This window comes from Monodelphis domestica, chromosome 2, assembly GCF_027887165.1.
Source record: "Monodelphis domestica isolate mMonDom1 chromosome 2, mMonDom1.pri, whole genome shotgun sequence".
In the NCBI taxonomy this organism is placed as follows: domain Eukaryota; kingdom Metazoa; phylum Chordata; class Mammalia; order Didelphimorphia; family Didelphidae; genus Monodelphis; species Monodelphis domestica.
In genome coordinates, this window is record NC_077228.1 from 17,809,485 (window position 1) to 17,834,736 (window position 25,252).

General features: G+C 36.9%; 2 protein-coding genes across 6 annotated transcripts in view; both read left to right on the top strand.

The window, feature by feature from the left end:
• Positions 1–5,194, top strand: part of LOC100031960 (cytochrome P450 2J4-like) — a 153,002-nt gene extending 147,808 nt beyond the window's left edge. For all 5 annotated transcript variants that reach the window (XM_056815036.1, XM_056815037.1, XM_056815035.1 and 2 more), the window contains 2 exons: positions 792–930; positions 2,887–5,194. In XM_056815036.1, the coding sequence (XP_056671014.1) occupies positions 792–930; positions 2,887–3,068 (321 nt within the window). In that variant the 3' untranslated portion in view covers positions 3,069–5,194. The remainder of the gene's footprint in view (positions 1–791; positions 931–2,886) is intronic.
• A 442-nt stretch (positions 5,195–5,636) lies between these two features.
• LOC100031971 (cytochrome P450 2J2-like) overlaps positions 5,637–25,252 on the top strand; it is a 67,576-nt gene continuing 47,960 nt past the window's right edge. The window contains exon 1 of the mRNA XM_056815041.1: positions 5,637–6,042. Within this exon, the coding sequence (XP_056671019.1) occupies positions 5,839–6,042 (204 nt within the window). The 5' untranslated portion in view covers positions 5,637–5,838. The remainder of the gene's footprint in view (positions 6,043–25,252) is intronic.

Consider the following 25,252-nt stretch of genomic DNA (forward strand, 5'->3'; position numbering starts at 1 on the left):
ACAAGCACAGAGGCTCTACTGGGGCTTTCCCCAGGTTGTCCCAACTAAACAACCAATATCACCTGAGATGGCAATGAGGTCTCTGGCAAGGTGAACAAGTAGACTCAGATGGACACTGACTACAGAAACCTTCAGATTGTGTATCAGGGAACCAACTGGCCACCGGGGCTTGGTCAGTACCTTCTCCTGGGCCATCAGCTCCAACCCAGGCTGCTACTTTTACTGGAGAAACATTAGGCTCTGGAGACTGAATAGAAATCATGTTAATATAACTCGGAGGTTCATAAAGCCTTAGCAGGTCTTATGCATTCCCTTCCATCATCCACACAATTCAATTCCATAAATGATTATTAAGTGCCTTCTGTGTACCAGGTGTTAAACACTACTGAGAATAAAACATGGGTCTTCTGATCTGAGACTCATTTCTTTTTTCATCTACTGAGTTGATAATTATGTGTCAGACACTGTGAGGAACAGAGAACAGAGAAATGATAATAAGCATAGGATGAGCATTTGTAGCCCATAATAAATATCATCTCCATTGTCTTAACAACAACAAGGGTTGGGGGACCTGTAATCACCACATTTACCAAGTAAGGAAATTAAAGCAGGAAGGGAAGGGACTTACCTAGGGTCACATAACCAATTACTATCTAGCCATTAGAAAGCTTTGTGGTCTCTGGACATCCTTTGCTCTCTGACCCTCATTCTCTAGTCTGGAAAATGAGAGGGTGACCAGGACCATTCCAAATCAAAGTTTCTTGGACTCACTCCCTTCTCTTTATTTACAGGGGACCAAAGTGGTGACCAATATGACTTCTTTGCACAGGGACCCCAAGGAGTGGGCTACCCCTGAAACCTTCAACCCAGAACATTTTCTGGAGAATGGTGAATTTAAGAAAAGAGAGTCCTTTCTGCCTTTCTCAGCAGGCGAGTCATACACTGTGCTCTCCCTGGCTCCAGGGGCTTCCCCTCAGTCCAGTTAGATTTGAGCCTTTACCAGATCATTTCCTCCAAATGCAAAGAGGAAGGCAGAGGGAGGGCAGCTGACTTGCCTGCCATGTCTCAGAGGAACCAGGACAGCCTCAGGGATGGGCTCTCAGGGGTGCTGTAAAGTGACAGGACTATTACTTAAGCCATCTTTGCTTTCCATGACACCAAACAGCTGCTGAGACCAGCTCTTGTCATGGCACTGAAGGGGTTGGCACACAGGCTCAGTCTCCTGATGGCTGCACCGGGACATGCTCTCATCAGAAATAATGAGTTTTGGGAGAGCTGGAGGAGTGGGGAGTATTCTTCATGCTCCCCTGGCAGGTGACCAATTGTGCAATTAGCTCCTAGATATCATCCAGGCTGATGTAATAATTAAAATAGTTGAGGCCATAACTTGTAATGATTAAAATAGTGGAAGATATAAATTGTAGTAGATATAAGAGTGGATGAGTAAATTGTGACTGCAGAAAATATGTTTTCACTACATTGTCTTGTTTTTAAATCAATAAATAACGTGGTTGCCAGGGAAAAATTCCCAATTATTCAAATATACCCAAGTCAGCTGGGTTTTATAGAGATTTTAATTAATACAAAAATGGAATTAAAGAAAAGGAGAGAATGAGAGAAAAAGGAAATAATGAGAAAATGACTATACCAGCCTAGGCAGGCATGAGCCAGCCTAGGAAGAGAGGTATCAGTCAGTCTTTTATCACTCACCACAAGATCTGTCCAAGCAAGGATTCAGAGGGACAGAGTCTCTTCAGAGGGAGTTCCAGCCAGAGACAGCCTCTCTCAGACTGTCCTCAAGAGCCTCTCTCAAGAGACTGTTTCTTAATCTCAGATTTTCATCTCCTTATGAAGGGAATTTTCTCCTATGTCACCTCCCCTAAGTTCTCCCATCTACCAATCACAGTAGATGTTTTTCAAAGGACAGACCATTCTTAGTTTACACCTCAGAAGACTAATCTTTTGAGTAATTCAAACCTGTGTAGACTAGAATCTCTGAGTAAGTTCTCACCTCTTTGCTCCTTGTAAGTTCACAAGTTGCCTGACCTTTATTGGTACTTAGCACCCTTTTGTATTAGTCCTAAAAATAGGCACAGCTTAAGAACATTTGCCTTATTATAAGTATGGGTTTAAGTATCTTTCATTGTTCAGCAAAGAGTTTATAACTTTATCTTCCCCTTAGGCATGCTTAAGTATGGTGAAGTAGAGTTCTCACATTCCTGATCTAAGTTACTTCATTGTTTAAAGTGGGGAATGGTCTTAACCCAACCTTATGAAGTAGGGTCTGAGAATTTTTAAGGTTCCCACTGAGTTCCAAGTTAATGGGGTCTGTCCACATTCTGCCTCCTTCTTCCAAAGCCTCCTCCTTCAGTCAAGTCAGTAGTTCAAGTCAAGCTGGCTCTGAGATAGCAGACTCAATGCCATTGCAGTCTTATCTCCCTGGGAAGACCTGCCAAACACAGTATTCTCACAAGGCAGGCTGGTACCTTCTCTGTTTCTTCCAGACCTAAGCAATGGTTTCAAACACCAAGAGGTGGTGACTGTCCAGTATCACACAGTTAGTAAGTGTCAGAGGAAGGAACTCTGCTTCGAGATGCATTATTTCAACTGTTCAGAGTTTGGTGACTGGCTTGGAATTGAGAAGCCTTGGCATCAAATTCCCCCTCTGGCACTTATTAGGTTGTGACTTTGGACAAGTCACTTAAAACCAGTGGTTTCCTGATTGGTCAATGGAGGATGTTGGGCCAGATGACCTTGAAGGTTCTCCTCAGTGCTCTGATTTAGGTGATCTGACTCCCTAATGTGGGCCCTTGAGACAATACCCTGACATACTGTCTGTGCCATGCTTTGGAGGATTCACTGATTCCTAATCTCTTTGCCTTTCAGGGAAGAGGGTCTGCCTGGGAGAAAAGCTGGCTCGGGCTGAGCTCCTGCTTCAGAGATTCACATTCCAGGCTCCCCCAGACACCCAGCTGAGTCTGGACTCCCTACCTGGCCTTACCTTTAATCCTGTCCCCTACAAAATCTGTGCTCTTCCTCGAGAGACACCACCCATGCTTAGCCTGTAGGGGAGACCTGAAATACTTAACTCTTAAATTTTTAAAATCACTATTTGGGCAATCAGAAGGAGTATACGACTATGGGGTTTGTAGTAGTAAATTGACTAGGATACTATTAAATCCAAAACAAAAATTTGAGGGGTATCGTAGGGGTTTATACTGAGAGAAGTGGGAAGGAAGAAATGGAATGTGATAAATTAACTTACCTAAAGATGTGTGAAAAATCTATTTTAGTGGAGAGGAGGATGAGGTTGGTGAAAGGCAGTGTTTAAACCTTGCTATCATCAGAATTGAATCAGAGAGAATAGCAAACCATACTCAGTTCTGGATAGAAACATATCCTTTAGAGAAGAAAGTAAGGAATAGAAAAGTTATGTGTGGGAGAGGATAAAAGGGAAGGTGAACTGGGAAAGGCAGTGGTTAAAAAAATTGTGAGGAGAGACAGAATAAAAGGAAAGAGCAGAATAAAAAGGGAAAATAAGAAAGAGGGGAATACACAATTGGTATTGATAGCTATGAATGTGAATGCAATGAAGCCCCCCCCCAAAAAAAACAGAAGCAGACAAGAGAATGGATTAAAAATCAGAATCTTGTGATATGCTGTTTACAAGAAATGAATGTAAGGGAAGATGACAAAAACACAGTAAAGGTAAGGGGGTGGAGCAAAATGTATTGTGATTCACTAAAGAAAATGTATAGTAAGGGGCCACAAGGCATAAAACCTCTCGGCAAAATGGAGAAAAGCAGAAATAATTCATGGATCATTTTCAGATAATAATACAATAAAAATTAAAATAAATAGTGGCTATGAAAGCCAAATTTAAAATTAAAAAATAATTTAATATTCTAATTCTACAAAAGGGGTTGGTCAAAGAACAAATGATAGAGATGAGTCAGTAATTTCATTAAAGAGAAAGGCAACAATGAGGTCGTATAACAAAATTTGTGAATTGAAACCGAAGCAATACTTGGGGGTAATTTCATATCTCTAATGGATTACATCAACAAAATAGAGAAAAATCAGACCAATCAATTGGATGTACAAATAAAACATTAGGAAAAGAGCAAATCAAACATCTCCAACTAAAAACTAAATGGGAAATATTGAAAGTGAAGAGAGAAATTAATAAAGCTAAAAGTAAGAAAAAGGTTTGAACTAATAAAGAAGAGTAGGAATTTGATTTATAAAAAAATGAAGAAAATAAGGCATTTGTTAATTTCATTTTAAAAAGGAAAGAAAAATAAAATGACTGGTATCAAAAATGAATGGTGTTAATTCACTGTCTAAGCAGAAAAAGGTAAATCGATAAATAAGAACTATTTTGCCTACTTATATGCCAATAAATCTAAGTGAAATGGATAAATATTTGCAAAAACAGAAATTGCTCAGATTAACACAAGAGAAAATGGAATACTTAAATAACCTCATTTTATAAAAAATAAATTAAAAATAACCATCAATGAGACACCTAAGAAAAAATCCTCAGGACCAAAAATGTTTCTACCAAACATGTAAAGAACAACTAATTCCAATACTATATAAAGCACTGAGAAAAATAGGCAAAGAAAGATTCATCCCAAATTGTCTTTATGAAGTAAACAGGATTCTGATATCTAAGCCAGGAAGACCAAAAAGAAAATTATAAACCAATTTACTGAAAGAATATAGATCTAAAATTAAAATACCAGCTGGTAGACTACAGCAATATATCACAAGGATCATTCACTAAGACCAGGGAGGATTTAAACAAAGGATGCATTGCTGGTCCAATATTAGAGAAACTATGAGCATAATTAATCATGCCAGTAACAAAATTAATAGAAATCAAATGATGATTTCAATAGATGTGGAAGTAGCTTTTGTCAAAACACATCACCCAATATGACTGGGGTTTTAGCTTTAAAAGAAAACTCATACAAGTATGAATTTATTCCAAAAATTCCAATTTACTTTTGTTAAATTGGAATTTTATGAGTTATATCCTCTTTCCTGATTATATGACAATTGTATTCTAATTGTGCTCAGATTTCATTTCAATTTTTCTAATTGAATTAGAATTTATTTTAATTATCACCATTTATTCTAATCAGACATTACTTCAATGAAATTATTTGAATAAAGCTGGAATTGTTTACTCCCAGTCGAGTTCATGAAACCCCACGTAGCCCTCACGGGTCCCCCGGCTCCTTCTACCTTAGTTCTCAAGCCTGTTTTCAGAGGCAGCTTGTCCTGGGGAGCAGAAGGCTGCCTTGAAGTCAGCTGAGCTGGGCTCCAACCAGGCTCTGAAACCTACACAGAGTTGGGTGCCCTTGTCAGGTTCCTGATCTGTCTAGACTTTTTCCTCTTCTCTTCTAAAGCAGAGGCTGACTCTCCGGGGTCCTTCCTGCCCCAAAGCTGTGGCTCTGTGATATGGGACCTACTAGAGGGTCCGTTCATGTGTGGGTGCCTCCCCTGGTCACTCCTGCCAAGTAATCTCTCCACTTCCCAGGGGACAAGCCCCGGCTTCCTTTCCTGGGGAGGCTTGTGTTTACTCTCTGGAGGCAAGTCCTGGCTGAGGGCGGCGGGGTGGGGCACGGAAGAGAGGCTCTCACTTCGTGGAGCTCTCACTGGCTGGCTCACAAAACCCCGCCCTCTCAGCAAACCCAGGGAACTGACACAGCTCAGGCTTGATCTCTCCCTGGAACTCTTGGTCCTGGTGGCCCCTCTGCTGCTGCTGTTGCTGCTGCTGTAGAAGAACTCTCTTGGCTGGGCTGGCCTTGGTGCTGGAGCTGGAGGAGGATGCAGCTCCCTCTAGGAAACGTGCTCCCTTCCCTGCAGACCCTCGTCCTCTTCTCTGCCATTCTCCTGATCCTGGCCAGTTATGTGCAGAGGAGGAGGAGGAGGAGGCAGCAGCCTAAATACCCCCCGGGGCCTCTTCGGCTGCCCATATTTGCCAACGTCTTTCAGATAGACATTAAAAAACCCCATATCAGCATCCAGGAGGTAAGGAGTGCGAGGGGAGGGCAAGAATCCACCAGCTGTGAGGGGGCAGAGGAACTGGGTGGCTTACAGCCTGCATGTGATCATCCCTGCTCGACTCTACCTGGAAACAGCCTCTTATGATGGGGGGCGGGGGGGAAACTTCTGGTTTAGAGCGGGGCGCTGGGTTCCCCTCCTTCTTCTGACATTTACCTCCTTTGCGACTCGGAGAAACCCACATGTTCATCACTTCTGGGACAAGTCATTGTGGAGTAATTTTTTCTGTATGGCTCGGATCAGATGGCCATTGAGATCCCTTCTCAACTGTCATCCTGATCAAATGAGATGACATGTAAAAAGTGCTTTGTAACTTTAGAGAAAAAGAGGAATGAGGGTATTTTCTTCATCATCATCACTATGCAAAGTCATTGAACCTCGGCTTTTCTAAGTTTGCTCTTTTGTTCAAAAAGAAGAATCCTAGCACTTCCCTCCCAGTGTCGTGGAGAAGATCAAATGATTTAATCATTTATAGGGCTTAGCACAATGCTTGGAGCACATTAGACATTTGTGGACATGCAGAAGATAGATGAACAGATAGATGGACAGAGAGATGGAATGAAAAAGAGATCTGGATAGGTATGTAGGTTTATATTATAAGTAAGATATTATAATTGTCTATAAAATGAGAGGGGAGCTGCTTGAGAGAAGGGGCTGTCTTATGGCTCTTTCAGTATCCTCAGCACTAGGCATAGTGTGGCACAGAGTAGCCTTTTCAAAAATATTCATTAATTGACTGACAGGCAGAAATCTTAGTATGAAGCCTCTGCAGTTCCTTGAAACATTTGAATCACAGGCTCTAAATCTGGGACCATTGAGCATTTCCTAAAATCTATTTTTATATCTACATTTCAATACATTTGGTTTCCTTTATAATGCTATATATTCTCTTTTATGTATTTGGAAGCTTTCTTCAGAGAAGGGATCCATAGGCTTCCCTAGACCACCAAATGGACAACACCACAAAAAAGTTTAAGAATCAGTGCTCCAGTGGGGGCAGCTGGGTGGCTCAGTGGATTGAGAGACCTAGAGATGGGAGGTCCTGGGTTCAAATCTGCCCTCAGACACTTCCCAGATGTGTGGCCCTGGGCAAGTCATTTAACCCCCATTGCCTAGCCCTTACCACTTTTCTGCCTTGGAACCAATATCCAGTATTGATTCTAAGACAGAAGGTAAGGGTTAAAGAAAAATAATCAGTGCTCCAGGTTTCTGATTTTAGGATTTTGAACAAGTTATTCCAGGTGTCTGCTGATCCCTAGTCTACTTGTTCAACTCTAGCTAATAATATTGGCACTGCCACCTTCCCACAAGTGTTCCTTCACACCAAGGTCATGGTCTTATGAATCAGTGTTCGGTGGGTTAAGCTAAACTCAATGAAATGCAATTGGATCAGACTAAATTGAGTGGACTTCCTTGGAATTGATGTTTCACATTACTAGAATATCTGATAACAGTACAGACAAAAAATAGCCTGAAAGTCAGTGGAAGTTATCAACTCAAAGTAACCTTTTTTCCATCTGTCAGGAAATATGGAAATATTTTCTCCATGGAGCTGCTCAGTGCTCACATGATAGTTGTAACTGGATTGCCACTGATAAAGAAAGCGCAAGTCAACCAAGGCCAGGTGTTTGCTGATCACCCCAGAACTCCTTTGCAATCTTACATCTTTAAAATACATGGAGAGTTCTTTAAATTATGGTAAACATTTTATATCTCCAGTTTTTATTGAAAAGTATCTGACCTCTGACCTTCATCCTATTTGGAGAACTAAAACCCATAATATAAGAAATAGACCTTTCCCCTTTCCTTTCTTCATGTCTAAGAGTGGGGTGAAGGGAGTAGATTAAATGGGAGAGTAACAAGAATTTCAAAGGGTTCAACTTCATCCTTTAAGAAGATCAGTTAAATTCAGTATGTAAAACACATGTAAAACCCAGTGTAATTGCTTGTTGGCTATGGGAGAGGGGTGAGAGGAGGGGAGAGAAAGAACATGAATCATATAACCATGGAAAGAATTCTAAATTAATTAATTAATAAAAGTTTTCAAATAAAAAATGAAACTAAAAAAAAGATCAGTTAAAGAACTCTGAGATTTTCAACTTGAGAACAAAAAGACTCAATGCGAAAGGGTAAAGACATGAGAACTTTCTTCAAAGGTTTAAATGCCTCTTAATAGAAAAGGAATGAGACTTGTTCTCCTCATTACAAATGATAAGAAATAAACCAGCTACAAACGTTGAGGGTTACAGAAGGGTAACAATTGACTGCATATGAGGAAATGCTTCCTAACAATTAAAGATATCCAAAAGTAAAATATTTTTCCTGAAGAGTTTCTAGATCCCCTTATTGGAAGTCTTCAAGCAAAAGCTACTCATTTTGTTGGTCTTCCTTTCTGGGTACAAATTTGACTGCATATTCTCTGAGAATCCTTCCAATTCTGAAAAATCTATCAATTTATGATTCTGCCTTTATGCCTTTTGGCACACATAGTGGTATTGGTGACAGACATCATAGTAACTTCAATAGGGAAGAACTCAATAAAATCAAAGTCCGTTTTAAAAGTCTTGCTTGAGATAGATGGTGACAGGTGACTGACAAAGTGTGGTGGGAGCTGATTGGGGAAAAGGAGCAGGAGTTAACATCAATTTGAGATATCTGTGTTTGTCTTGTTATTCAGAAGAAAGGAGAGTTAATGTTATGACTTGAGGAATTAAGTCATGGAATAGGAAGCCATGGGAGGATTAATCTCTTGAGGCTTGGGCATCTCCCTTAAGTTTGATTTGGTGATGTAAAAATAGACTTGAATCCAGGACTTCAATCCCCAGAAATCCTTGCTCCACTTCCCCAGAATGCCCTCTAACCTCACTGAAATCTCACCTGGGCCGAGAGCGAGATGGGGTATTTAAACCTGGTTGTGAATAGGCTAGGCCTGTTTTCGACTTCCATTTTGGAGCAGACGCGTCTCTTTCATGATGTGAGGTTATCTAGTCTAGGCCTCTCTGGCCTAGGCATGTGCTTTCTTATTCTGTATTTTCTTTCATCTTTAACCTTTAATAAACCTCATAAAATATATACTCCTTGCAGAGAGAAACTAACTTCTATCTTGCCTCAGTCTCCCCTAAATTTTAATCTTTAAAGTTTACAGCTCAAAAATGGAGGAGAGGAAAAAAAAAAGATTTGGAAGTAACTCTCATGGTTTGATAGGGAATCTTTAAGGGTGGAGTATAATTATTAACAAGAGCAGAAAGGGCCCAGTTGAAGGTAGATATTGATAGACTAGATGATCACAATGGTTCCTTCCAGTTTCAATCTTTTGAGTGTTGATTCTTGGACACATAATTGATGGACTTTCGCCCAATCTTTCCATCTTTATCTGTGACAGATCATTTTCTGGTTCTGTACATTTTAGCCAAAGTGTTCCAGTTACTGTTTCCCTCCCCCTCCTTGTTATTATTGGAGAGTGCAGAGTAAGGTCTGCAAAGAAACTTCAAGGCCCTCTGCCATTTTACAAATGATTTAACCAAAGTCAAGTGAATTCTATAAGGTCACATAGCAAGTAAATTTCAGCTGCAGGATTTAAATCTACATCTTCTTAAGTATAAGATCAAAGCTTTATCCTCTAACCAAAATCACCTAATCAATCCATAAATACTCTGATATGAAAGACAATATCCTTTGACCTGCATTTATCCCACTCCAACAGTTCTTTCTCTGGTTTTGGATTGCAATCCCTATCATAGACTTTCAGGATGATCCCAGTCATTGCATTCCTGATAGTAACCAAGTTTTCCCAGTTGATCATTGTATAATATTGCTCTTACTGTGTATGTTCTCCTGGCTCTACTTATTTCACTCTAAGTCAGTTCTAACAGGTACCACAATTTGTTGAGTTATTCCGCATTTTACAGACATCACCTCAATTTCCAATACTTTACTACCACAAAAAAGAGCATCTATAAATATTTTTGTGCAAACAAGTCCTTTCTTCATTTTTATTATCTCTTTGGAACATAGGCCTAATGATTGTATTACAGGATCAAAAGTTGTGCAAAGTTTTATAAACTCTCTAATATAGTTGTAAATTTCTCTTCAAAATGGTTGAATCAGTTCACAATTTCACCAAAATGCATGTGTCCCAATTTTTCCATATCCCTTCCAACATTTGCTATTTTCCTTTACTGTCATATTGGCAAATCTGTTAAGTGTGAGGTGGTATCACAAAGTTGTTTTAATTGGCATTTCTCCAATTGAGAATGATTTAGAACATTTTTATGTCTTCCTTTAACTATTTATCAACTGGGGAATGGTTTCTAATTTTATAAATTTGACTTCATTTCCTATAGATTTGAGATATTAGACCTTTATCAGAGAAATTTGTTGTAAGATTTTCCCAAGTTTGTCATTCCATTTTTACTCTTGGTTATATTAGGGTTTTTTTCTGTTTCTATAAAAGCTTTTAATTTAATATCATTAAAATTATTCATTTTACAACTTATCATGCTCTATCTCATACACGGATATAAATTCTTCCCTTCTCCAAATATCTGCCATGTAAATTATTCTGTGTCCCCCTAACTTATCCCTTCTTATGTCTAAATCATATGCCCATTTTTACTTTGTCTTAGTATAGTGTGTGAGATATTGGTTAACACGTACTTTCTTCCATACTGTTTTTCCATTTGCCTAGCAGCTTTGTTAAAGAGTAATTTCTTATTAAAAATGCTTGGGTTTTGGGTTTATCTAAGTTCATTAACCCTGTATATTGTGTATCTAATCCATTCCATTGCTCTACCATTTTATTTCTTAGCCAAAACCAGACACTTTTGAAGATTACTACTTCACAGTATAGTTTAAGATCTGGTCTGACCAATCCACCATACTTTACATTTTTAAAATTAATTCCCTCAATATTCTTGATCTTTTATTATTCCAGGTGATTTTTTTTTATTTTTGTAATTCTATAAAATAATTTCTTGATAGTTTTATGATACTTAATGAGTAAATTATCTTAGGTAGAATTGTCATTTTTATTATACTAGTGCAACCTACCCATGAGCAATTAATTTTTTTTTTCAAATTGTTTGGATGTGACTTTGTGTGAAAAGTATTTTGTATCTGTGTTCACAAAATTCCTGGACTTGTCTTAGAAGTTACATTCCCAGGTATTTTATATCATCTAGAGTCATTTTTAAAATAATTTCTCTTTCAATCTCTTGCTGCTGAACTTTGTTGGAAATATATAAAAAAGCTGATGATTTGTGTAGATTTACTTTTAATCCTATAATTTTATTAGTTATTAATTTTTTCAACTAGGTTTTTTTAGTTGATTCTTTAGGATTCTTTAAGTATACAATCATATCATCCACAAAGAGTAATAATTTAGTTTTCCTCATAGCCTACTTTAATTCCTTCAATTTCTTTTTCTTTTCTTATTGCTAAAGCTAGGATTTCTAATACAGTATCAAATAATAGAAGTGATAATGGGCATGCTTGCTGTACTCCTAATCTTACTGGGAAGGCTTCTGAACTATCCCCATTGCAGATGATACTTGCTGATGCTTTAGGTAGATACTACTTCTCATTTTTCAGAAATTACAGTTATTGTGATGCTTTCTAGCATTTTAAATACGAATTAATGTATTTTTTCAAAGGTTTTCTGCATCCATTGCAATAATCATGTGATTTCTGTTAGTTTGGTTATTGAAATGGTCGATTTTGCTCATAGTTTCAATTACTTCTATTACTCGTATAAATTCAACTTAGATTGAATGAAATGTGTAATATATTGCTATAGTCTCCTTGATATTTCATTTAATATTTTTGCATCTATATTGATTAAAAAATTGAATTATAATTTTTTTCTGTTTTGTTCTTCCTGGGTTAGGTAACAGTACCATATTTATGTTATAAAAAGAATTTGGCAGAATTCCTTCTCTGCCTATTTTCCCAAATAATTTATGTAGCATTGGGATTAATTGTTCTTTAGATGTTTGATAGAATTCACTTGTGACTACATCTGTCACTGGGTATTTTTCCTCAGAGAGTACATTGATGCTTTATTCAATTCCCTTTTTTCTAATATTTTGATTATTTAAGGATTCTATTTCCTCTTTTGCTAATTTGGGCAATTCATATTTTTGTAAATATTTATCAGTTTCAATTAGCTTGTCAAATATATTGGCATATAATTAAGCAAAATAGCTTCTAATGATTCCTTTAATTTTCTCTTCATTGGTGGTGAAAGGTAGGTTATTTACCCTTTTCATTTTAATTCTGATTTTTTGGTTTTCTTCTTTCCTTTTTTTAAATCAACGTACCAAATAGTTGATTTATTTTATTTGTTTTTTTTTCCATACCATAAGTTCTTAATCTTATTTATTAGGTTAATGATTCTCTAAATTTTAATTTTATTAATTTCTCCTTTTAGTTAAGACTTTCCAATTTAGTCTTCAAGTGGGGATTTTTCATTTGTTCTTTCTCTATTTTTTATCGCATGCCCAATTTCTTGATCTCTTTTTTCTCTATTTAATTGATGAAAGAATTCAGTTATACAAAATCTGCCCTAAATACTCTTTTGGCAGAATCCCATGAATTTCAGTAGGTTGTCTCCTTATTATATTTGTCATTAATGAAATTATTGATTATATCTACAGTTTGTTCTTTGAAACATACCTTTTCCAGCATTCAATTATTTAGTTTCCAATTAAATTTTTATTTCTCTTTTCCTCGACCCTCAAGGTTCATATTTTCTTGTTGTGTGATGATCTGAAAATGATGCTTTTCCTATTTCTGTTCTTTTTAGTTCATTTTGAACTTCTTATGTCTGAATTTAAGGTCAATTTAGTCCCAATTCTTCTAAAATTTCATTCATTTCCTTCATTTCTTTCTGGTTTAGTTTTTGGTTCAATCTATCTAGATCTGAAAGAGGAAAGTTGAGGTCTCTCATTAATACAGTTTTACTTGTAGCTGTCTTCTCCAAAGGAGAAGCTACAGTGGCCATTCTTCTCTCACTAAGGAAACTAGAAACTCATATTCATATACCACAAGGTCCATAGATTGCTTATAGACCCTAAGTATCCCTGGACATTGATATCTTCCACTACTTTATCTTTGAGACTTTCAGGTTTTTCCTCATGCTCTATAAGTGAAGAGGTGTGTTTTCTCTCCACTTAGTGTGTGAGTTTCTTAGGAGCATGGATTGTCTAGCCCAGCAGTGGTGATCATTTTAGAGATCACCTGCCCAAACTGAAACTTCAAGATGCCTGTGAGTCCCCCTCATTACCCCAGATAGTGGAGGGTGGAAGAGCTCACTCTGGGCTACTGGGTAGAGGGGCAGAGCATGTGAACATTTTCCCCAGGTGCAGTGGAGAAGGGGAAGAGAGAAATCCCTTCCAGCACACTGTTGCACACATTCCACGTCTTCACCAACATGGGTCTATCTCTTCTATATATATAACCAACACAGTCATAAGAGTTATTTTCTTTTTAAAGTATTTTAAATTAAATTCCATTGCTGGAAGAAGTAATAACCACACCAGTAAAATTAACGATTTTTGAAGTATTAAGATAAATTATTTTTATTATTTAGACTTATTCCTATCTAATGGTCAAGAGTAGAAAGACAAAAGAAGATTTACCTTAATGACTCTAAGGAATTTTGGCTTGGGAAAGATGACCCTTGAACTTCAGATTCAAGAAGAGGCCATATGTCCATGTGTTAATCCATTTCCAAACAAATTTTCCCAAGTTATATAATTGAACATATATCCTTCCTCCCTTCTCTTTGTCCTTCCAGTGTTAGAAGATGATTATATCTGGTATACACATGTATTATCATATAAGACATAAGATATAAGATATTATCCAAGTTGTTTAAACAATTGAAAAATTGTATGCTTTCAGTTGCATTACTACTCCAACAGTTCTTTCTCAGCAGTGGATTTCATTCTTTGTCATAAATGCCTCAGCATTGTCCTAGATCATTGAATTGCCAATAATAGTTAAGTCTATCAAAGTTGATCACTCTACAATATTGCTGTTACTATTTACAATGTTTTCCTGGTTCTGCTTATTATACTCTGCTTTAGTCCATGAAGGTCTTTCCATCTATTTCTGAAATCATCTTGTTCATCATTCCTGAGAGCACAATACTATCCCATCACCATCATATACCATAATTTGTTCAGCCATTCCCCAACAGATAGGCACCCTTTTAACTTCTAATTATTTGCTATGACAAAAAAGTTATAAATATTTATGTACAGGTAGGTCCTATGCTTTTTTAAATCTCTGTGGTATACATACTTAGTCACTGTATTACTGGATCAGACTATGCATCATTTTATAGACCTTTAGGCATAATTCCATATTTTCATAATTCCATAATTCCAAATTGCCTTCCATAATGGTTGGATCAATTCACAGATCAATCAACAATGCATTAGTGTCCCCATTTTGCCACATCTACTCCAACAGTCATCACTTTCCTTTACTGTAATATTGGCCAATCTTATAGATGAAAGGTGGTACTTCAGAATTGTTTTAATTTGAATTTCTCTAATCAAAAGGAATTAAAACATTTTATATAGTTATGAATAGCTTTAATGTCTTCATCTGAAAACTCCTCAATGATATTTTCAAATGATCATTAAAAATCTGTAACTGGGAGAGGAACTGGAGATGGAGTCAAGATGAAGGATTAGAGGCAGCAAAAGTTCAGACCTCTGAAAGCCCTTCCTCATCAATCAAAAACAAAATGTTTCTAGGGATTGAAAACCAAATATAACATCAGGACAGACCTAAGGAACCCTCCAGCTGGACTCAACATAAAAGACTGCTCTGAGAGCCTTGCTGATCAAGCTCTAGGAGTGAAAACTGCAAAGACTATAGAACACCTTAATAACAAGGTGGGAAGCCAAGTTCCTTTTCAGCTTCTGCTGAGAGATGGAGAAGATCTGACATCAAGACTCAACCTGAACAATCAACATAGCAAAGAAGAACTCCCTTAAGGACAGAAAAGCTCAAACCCACAGATCCAGCACATAATGAGAGGTGCAAGACTGTAGGCACCTACAGGAAGGAAAGAAGGGGAAAATATGAGCAAACAACAGGAAAAGAAAAAAGAAATTACAATCGACAGCTTCTATCCAGGAAATGAACAAAGAGCAAATGAAACAAAGCAGGATGAGGGAACACAAACCAAAAACACAGAAACCCCAGGGAATTGGACACTGGCTTTGGAAGAACTCAAAATACAATTCAAAACAAAATAAAGAAATGCTGAATATATCTGGGAAAAGAACTTTAAAAGCAAGATAAGTCATCTAGAAACAGAGGAACTTGAACTAAAATGAGAAAAATACCTACCATATGCTCACTTGAAAGCCAAAATTAATCAGCTTGAAAATGAGGCAAAGGAGATGAAAGATGAGGCAAAGAAAATGAAAGACATTTTCCAAAGAAAATCAGACCAGAAGGAGAAGGATGACCAAAAAGCTAGGGATGAAACTCAGTCTTTAAAAACTAGAATACAACCATTAGACTCAAATGACTTCACAAGGCAGCAGGAAACTATAAAACAAAATCAAAAGAATGAAAAAATTGAGGAAAATAGGAAACATCTCATCCACAAAACAGAATATTTATAAAACAGGTCCAGGAGAGACAACTTAATACTCATTGGTCTACCAGAAGACCATGACAAAAGAAAAAGTCTGGACATCATTCTACAGGAAATTATCCAAGAAAATTGCCCTGACATTCTAGAGCAAGAAGGAAAATTACACAGAATACCTCCTGTACTTAATCTTCAACTTATAACACCCAGGAATTTTATAGCCAAATTCAAGAACTACCAGACCAAGGAAAAAAAATATTACCAGCTGCTAAGAAGAAATCATTCAGATACCATGGAACTACAGTGAGGATAACACAGGATCTGGCTGCATCTACACTGAAGGACCAAAAGGCATGGAATATGAAGTTCCAGAAAGCAAGGGAAATAGGTCTACAACCAAGAATCATCTACCCAGCAAATCTGACAAAATTCTTTCAGAGGAAAGTGTGGTCATTTAATAAAATAGAAAACTTCCAAGAATGTGTAAAGAAAAGACCAGACCTGAGCTGAAAATGTGATGCCCAAATACAGAACTCAAGAGAATCATCAAAAGGTAATTAAGAAAGGAGGTCAAAACAAAACAAAACAAAACAACTTTTTAGAGGGACCCAATAAGTTATGAATGAGTTAAAATGATATGTATCCCTACAAGAAAAGAGGATATTGGTGACTCTAAAAAATTGTTATTATCACTTGGGTAGCTAGAAGAATTATACTTAGAGGGAACAGTGACAAACTGTATGGGATGAAATGCCAGGACATAAATATGTGTGTGTATACATATGTGTATATATATATATGTATACGCATACATATATATATATGTGTGTGTGTATATATATATATAACTAGAGTTAAAAAAGAGGTTAATACTAGAGAAATGGGAAAAGAAACAAAATGGGGTAAATTTATATGTCATAAAAAGGGCATGGTGGGAATGGGGGAGAACACCAATACACTGGAAGGGTAAAGAGGTCAGAGGTAGGATATACACAATTCTTACATGCATTAAAATTGACTCAAAAGGGAAGAACAATAATTCCATCGTGGCAGACAATCAATTTGTGCCCTTTAGAGAAGTAGAAGGGTAACAAACAGAGTGGTGGAGAGGGAAGCAATACAAGGGAGAGAGAGAGAGAGGATGGTAGGGTAGTTTTAAAAGACCATAAAGAAAATAAGAGGGGAATAAGAATGGAGGGGGGTAGAAAGGGAAGTAAAATAAGGGTGGGAATTGGGGGGGACCAATTAAAAACACATGTAAAAGGAAATAGTGAAAGACGAAAGGACAGGACTAGGAGTGGAAGTCAAAATTCCAGAAATTACATAGCTGGTAATCATGAGTCTGAATGTGAATGGAATGGACTCACCCAAAAAAAGCAAGCAAATAGCAGAGTGAATTAGAAACCAAAACCCTACCATATGCTGTCTATAAGAAAAACACATGAGGTAGGTAAACACACAAAGGGTAAAAGTAAGCAGATGGAGCCAAATCTATTGGACATCAACTGATAAAAAGAAGGCAGGAGTCCCAATCATGATATCTGAAAAAGCAAAAGTAAAAATAGATCTAGTCAAAACAGATGGAAAGGGTAATTACATCATGATAAAAGTCATTATATACAATGAGGAAATATTAGTACTCAACATGTATGCACCAAATGGCATAGAATCCAGATTTCTAAAGGAGAAACTAGTGGACCTCAAGTATGAAATAAATAGAAAAAACTATTCTAGTGGGAGACATGAACCTTCCTCTATCAGAACTAGATAAATCAAAACAAACAAAAAAAACAAATGAGAAAGGGGTACAAAAAGTGAATGAAATCTTAGAAAAATTAGAGTTAGCAGATACGAGGAGAGAAATAAATAGGAACAAAAAGGAATACACTTTCTTTTCAGTAGAACATGGTATATTGACAATGATTGACCATGTACTAGGGCATAAAAGCATTGCACACAAGAGCAAAAGAGCAGAAAAATTAAATGTGACATCAGATGATAATGCAATGAAAATAATAATTAGTAAGTGTACATGGAGAGGCAAATAAAAATTAATTTGAAAATATATATTACAATTCTCCAGAATTGATTAATTAAAGAACAAATCATAGAAACAATTTATAACTTCAGTGAAGAAAATGACAATGATAAGACATCCTTTCAAAATCTGTGGGATGCAGCCAAAGCAGTACTCAAGGGGAAATATATATCCTTGAGTTCATATATTAACAAATTAGGGAGAGCAGAGTTCAATAAATTGGGCATGGAAATTAAAAAAACTAGAAAATGAACAAATTAAAAATCCACAGATGTAAACTAAATTAGAGAGCCTAAAAATCAAAGCAGAAATAAATAACATTGAAACTCAAAGAACTATTGATTTAATAAATAATACCAGAAGCTGATACTGAGGTTGGTTTGCTTGTTGATATGGTAAATTATTTGCATGGTTTTCCTAATATTGAAACAGCCCTGCTTTCCTGATATGAATCCTACTTGATCATAGTGAATGACCCTCCTGATCAATTGCTGAAGTCTTTTTGCTAATATCCTGTTTAAGATTTTTGCATCTATATTCATTAGGGAGATTGGTCTGTAGTTTTCTTTCTCCGTTTTTGACCTGCCTGGCTTTGGAATCAGTACCATTTTGTGTCATAAAAGGAATTTGGTAAAACTCCCTCTTTGCTTATTATGTCAAATAGTTTGTATAGTATTGGGATTAGCTGGTCTTTGAATGTTTGATAGAATTCACTTGTGAATCCATCTGGCCCTGGGGATTTTTTCTTAAGGAGTTCTTTGATGGCCTGTTGGATTTCTTTTTCTGATATGGGATTATTTAAGAATTCTATTTCTTCTTCTGTTAGTCTAAGCAATTTATACTTTTGTAAATATTCTTCCATATCACCTAGATTGGCATATTTATTGCCAAATAGTTTGGCAAAGAAGCTCTTAATGATTGCCTTGATTTGCTCTTCATTGGAGATAAGGTCCCCCTTTTCATCTATGATACTGTGAATTTGCTTTTCTTCTCTCCTTTTTTTCATTAGATTGACCAGTATTTTGTCTATTTTGTTTTTTCAAAGTACCAGGTTCTTGTCTTATTTATTAGTTCAATCGTTCTATCACTTTCAATTTTATTGAGTTCTCCCTTAATTTTTAGGATTTCTAATTTGGTTTCCTTCTGGGGGTTTTAATTTGTTTGCATTCAAGGTTTTTGATTTGCATGTCCAATTCATTGACCTCTGCCCTCACTAATTTGTTGATATATGCACTTAGGGATATGAATTTTCCTCTGAGTACTGCTTTAGCTGCATCCCATAAGGTTTGAAAGGATGTCTAACCATTGTCATTTTCTTCAATGAAATTATTGTTTCTATGATTTCTTCTCTAACTAACCGATTTTGGAGCATCATATTATTTAATTTCCAATTGATTTTATATTTTGCTCTCCATGTATCCTTACTGATTATTATATTTATTGTGTTGTGATCTGAAAAGGTTGCATTAATTATTTCTGCTTTTCTGCATTTGTATGCCATGTTTTTATGACCTAGTACATGGTCAATCTTTGTGAATGTGCCATGTGCTGCTGAAAAGAAGGTGTATTCCTTTTTGTCCCTATTTATTTTTCTCCATATATCTATCAACTCTCATTTTTCTAAGATTTCATTCACTTCTTTTACCTCTTATTCATTCATTTATTTATTTGTTTGTTTGTTTGTTAGTTTATTTGATTTATCTAAATTTGATAGTGGTTGGTTCAGATCTCCCACTAGTATAGTTTTATTATCTATTTCCTCCTTCAATTCTACTAGTTTCTGCATTAGAAATTTGGGTGCTATACCATTTGGTGCATACATGTTGATTAGTGAAATTTCCTCGTTGTATATACTCCCTTTTATCAGGATGTATTTACCTTCCCTATCCCTTTTAATTAGGTCAATTTTGCTTTGGCTTTGTCAGATATCATGTTTGCAACTCCTGCCTTTTTCTGAAAGTTGAGGCACAATAGGTCTTACTCCAAGCTTTAATTCTGACCTTGTGAGTATCTACCCACCTCATGTGTGTTTTCTGAAGACAACATATGGTAGGGTTTTGGATTCTAATCCATTCTGCTATTTGTCTATGTTTTATGGGTGAGTTCGTCCCATTCACGTTCAATGTTATGATTGTTGTTTGTGAATTCCCCAGCATTTTGATATCCTTCCCTTATTCTGACTTTTCTTCTTTTGCTATAAGCTTTTACATCAGTGGTTTACTTTAAATCAATCCCCCTAGTCCCCTCCCTTGTTGAGCTTCCCTTTCTGTCTCCTCCCTTTTTGTTCCCTTCCCCTTCCCTCTCCTTCCCTCCCTTTTTGTGTTCCCTCCCCACCAATCCCCGCTTAGTTTTCCCTTCTCCCTTATCCTGTTGGATAAGATAGAATTCACAATCCCAATGGATCTAGATGCTCTTCCCTCTCAGAGTTGATTTCATTGAGAGTAAGGTTTAAGTAATTCCAATTAGCACACTTTTACTCTCCTTTTTATGAGAGACTTCCTCCTCTCCCCTTCCTGTGTGTATCTTTGTGTGACAAAGATTGTTCTGTTTAATTTATTTTTATTTCTTTAAGTATATCTCACTACCATCTATCTTTCTACCCCCCTCCCTTTTGCTTTCTTTTTGTTTTTCCCCCTCCAAATCATATTAATGCCTCAATCTTTCCCTATGAGTGATTCTTCTGATTACTCTATTAATGCATACAATTTTTGAAAGTTACACATAACATCTCCCCCATGTGTTAGTATATACAATTTGAGCTAATTGTAGCCCTTATAGAAGAGACTTTGAATAACAGAAAAAAAAACACAAACACTTTTCTCCTTTTCCTTTTCTTTCATATTTATCTTTTCATGTTTCTCTTGCTCTTTGTGTTTGGATGTCAAACTTTCCACTGAGTTCTGGTTTTTTCTTTACAAAAATTTGTAACTCTTCTATTTTGTTGAATGCCCACACTTTCCCCTGGAAGTATATAGTGAGTTTTGATGGGTAGCTAATTCTTGGGTGAAGATCCAGTTCTCTTGCTTTTCTGAATATTGTGTTCTAGGCTTTCTGGTCTCTTAGCATGGCCTCTGCTAATTCTTGTGTAATCCTTATTGGAGTTCCTCTGTATCTGAATTTTCTCTTCTTACCTTCTTGTAAGATTTTCTCCTTAGCTTGGAAGCTCTTGAATTTGGCGATTACATTCCTGGAGGTTGTCTTTTGGGGATTTAGTATAGAGGGTGTTCTGTGAACTCTTTTGATTTCTATTTTCCCCCCTTGTTTGAGAATATCAGGGCAATTCTCTTCGATGATTTCTTGTAGTGTGGCATCGAGATTTTTGTTAATCTCTGGTTTTTCAGGTAGACCAGTGATTCTCAAATTGTCTCTCCTTCCTCTGTTTTCCTGGTCTGTCACCTTTTCAGTGAGATATTTTATGTTTTCTTCTAATTCATTAATCTTTTGACCCTGCTTTATTAATTCTTGCTGTTTTGCAAGATCACTGTCTTCCAGTTGCTTAATTCTGGTCTTTAAGGACTGGTTTTAATTTTCAATTTGGTGTGCCCTTCGGTTTGAGGCTTCCAGTTCTTTCTCCACTTGGGACTTCTTGTCTGTTGACCTCTTTCTGAATTTTTTTCCCATTTTTCTTTCCAGAAGGTTTCCATCTTTTGGATAAGCTCCATTTTGAGTTCTTCCAGAGCTTGTGGATAATTTCCATTTGGGGGGGGGGGGCATGTTTTGATTTTGTTTGAATTTCATCCTCTTTTTCCTCTGTAGCCTGGGTTTACCCTCTGTAAAATTTTTCAATAGTCATTTTCCCCCTTTCTTCTTGGAAGGTTGATCTTGGGCAGTATGAGCCATCCCTTTGGTGGTTTTCCATTTCCTTTTTAGTCAGAGGTCTGAGTGAGATGGGTGGGTTTTCTGTGGATTTAAGTGGTGGTGTTTTTTGCCTCAGGTTGGTTCCTCCCAGCCTCCACAGTTTGTTAGCGCACCCACATGGTCTGAGGTCTCTTCTCTCCTGTGAGCAGCCTTTTCTTGTGAAACTGCTCTGAGGGGTAGTTCCCAAGGACCCTGGCATTCCTCCCCCCTCACTACAGCCACTACAGCAAGTTGCGGATCTTTGGCCTCAGGGAGTTTCTCGAGTCTCTGTGCTGTTCACAGTTTGCAAGAGCCCCCGTGGTCTGAGCACTCTCCAGTGCGCAGGAGTTTCCTGTGAAACCACTCTGGGGGGTAGTTCCCTGGCAGTCCTCTTTAGATCCCAAGGACCCTGGTGTGCCCCCCCAAACAGAGACATTCCTCGCTCACTCACTGTCTCCAGTGAATGCACTGGCCCCTACTCTGGTTCCGTAGGTGGGGTGGGGGAGGCATAGCTCAGCTCACATTTGTGTGCAAGCTTTTCTTCATTCTTATAGTGTGGAAATGTTCAAACTCCACGTACCTTCGTTGCTGTGGTGTACTGGAGAGACCCTCCGTTCTTCCAAAGATGATTTTTTGCTCCTTTAAGGTAGTCGGTTCTGTTCAGTGCTGGGGGAGAAGAAGCAGTTCACTTCTAGATTGCAGCCATGTTTACCTGGAAGTCTACAGTTGATAGAATTGATCATAGTCAATGTATTGGATGTGAAACAGCAGTTAAATTTGAAACTATGAATGGAATGGAGGGTACAACAACTGCCAGGACAGCAAAGGGTTCAAGAAACTCCCATGAAGCCAACATTCTAAATGTAGGGGGGAGGTATGGCCAAGTAAAACTATATGAAATTACAAATAGCTATGGTTTAAATTCATATTCTAGTGAAGTAGAAAAGATGATACAGTCAAAATTAAATGAAGATCACTTGGGAAATGATTTAAGCCAAGAAAATTTAACTGGTTCAACCATACAAATGGCAGAATATAATAGTGCAGTGCAAAAATAATCATTAACAATTAACTCAATAGCAACACAAAAACCAGAACCATATGAATGGAGTAAAGTGGGGAAGAATGAATACACACATCCCAGTGGTACATGGGAAAATGCAGCTGCACTAAAATCATTCCCAGAAAATAATAACATACAGGGAAAAGTTTCTACCTCCAAACAGTCAAAAGAGAGAGTAGATGAACAAAACCTTGAGGCTGAAGAAAGTGTATAACCTATGAATTTTAGTAATAGCATTTCATATTTGCAAGAAGCAGTTAACCCCATAACATCCAGTTTATCACCACAAAAGACAACTCTGGAGCTTATTAATGAGAAACAACTAGAAACAGATTTGGGAAACATAAAAGCCAGTGACATATGGTTAGATGAACTCATGAAATCTGAGTTTACAACATCTGACATAAGTTGACATGGCACTGAACAAAATCCAATGAAAAACATAAGGATTACAGAATTCAGTGATCTAGAGTCAGACTCAGACCAAGATGATTCAATACCAAATGGTATAATAATAATGGACCAAAATACCAATGTAGAACAAGAACCATATGAATTTTTCAAGCATTTTGATTGGGATGTGTGGGACACAAATGAGCAAAGTGAATACCTAAACCTAGAACAAACAAAATCTTATGTAGATAATGATGATGATGATAATGATGATGATGATGATGATGATGATGATATCATGGAGGACAGAAAAAGCTATGAGAAAGTAGAGAAATTATTTGCCATTTCTAGAGTTAATAGTTATGAAGAATTGTTAGATAAATTATTCTTTGAGAATAACAATGCTGATGAAGTATCTATCTATACAGACAGTGATTGTAAATGGGAAGAAATATATTAAAGAACAAATTGAAGGAGAGAAATATACAATTTCACATCTATCCTCTAACTTCATCAACATGACATGACAAATATCATCTGTAGTAAAGGACTGTAACCAGGATTTGTTTGAGTTCCATAAGGGTAACATACAACACAAAACCTTGTGAGAACAAAGACTAGTCCTAGGTATAAAATATTGCAAAAGAAAAACTAAGGAATTTAATCACATCAAAAATATCCCTAAGTTCAGTTAACTCTAACTTCATTCAAACCTTTCCCTGTATGTTATTATTTTCTGGGAATGATTTTAGTGCAGCTGCATTTTCCCATGTACCACTGGGATGTGTATATTCATTCTTCCCCCCTTTACTCCATTCATATGGTTCTGGTTTTTGTGTTGCTATTGAGTTAACTTCATGACTATGACAAGTACAAACACCACATTAATGGAAGATGGGAAACACCTAGGATGCTACTGAAGGATCTACTCACATTTGATAAATATCTTATCAAAGACTTGTGAATCTTAAAATTTCTCATACTTGTGAATCTTAAAAATCGTCAGACTCTACTTCGGAAGATTTGATTAAGCTAAACCCATTTTAAACAATGAAGGTACTTGATCAGGAATGTGGGGACTTCTAACATTACTCCACCCATACTTAGGTATACTTTAGGGGAAGATAAAGTTGTAAAACTCCTTACTGAACAATGAAAAGGTACCCAGCCCATACTTAAAGTAAATCTAAAACCCTTAAGCTGGGTCTATTTTTAGATCTAATACAAAAAGGTGCTAAGTACCTATGAGGGTCAAATTAGTCACTAAAAGGTCAAGCAAGCTTAGCAAGAGGTGTGAGGTTTTAGTCTACCCAGAGAAGGTGATAACAAGATGTGAATTAAGAATGGTCAGTCCTTTGGAAAACGTCTACTATGACATAAAAACTTAGGGGAGGTGATATAGGAGAAAATTCTCTTTTAAAGGAGGTCAGAAGGCCTCTGAAAGGGAGTGCAGTCTTGGTAGCTGAGTTGGAGCTCAGACTAGTTGGAGTAGCTGGGTCTCTCTGAATATTGGAATCTTGCTTGGGACAAATCTTGTGGTGAGTGGAGTAAAGACTGACTGGTCTCTCTTAAAGCCTAGGCCTAGGCCAATGGCCTAGGCCCCTTTCCCATTATTTCCTCTTACTCTCTCTCTCCCTTTCCTCAATTCCTTATTTGAATTAATTAAAATCTCCATAAAACCCAGCTGATTTGGGTATTTCATATTTGGGAATTTTTCCCATGGCAACCACTTTATTTTTAATATAAAATCAAAACACAAAAAAATATCTTTACAGTTTTGGCAATTCAAAGTCTTGAAACCATATTTTCATGGTCACAGTTTAAGGCAACCACTCTTTTGTCTGTAACAGACTTTAATACCAATCTATAGATGAGAACTGAAACAGGTTACCCATATCTCTCAACTTACATCCTAAAAACAAATCTCTATCAGGGGAAGGAAGAGAGGGAGGGTATACCATGAAAATATTACCTCATAGTTTCAGACATCTCAAAAGAATGTAAAACTACATTATACCCCATGACATGACCAGCAATGAAGAAGAATAAAATAGCAACAGCAAGAATAGCCCAAGCAATATTTAACAACAGTTTCTATAAATGGAAAGCTATGAATGAGAAGACAAGAAGAAAACATATGAAAGCATTGCATATAATAACATAATGAAAAGACATGAGAGTAAAAATTACAACAGAAACAAGCACTGCAAAGGCAAATATGAAATAGCTC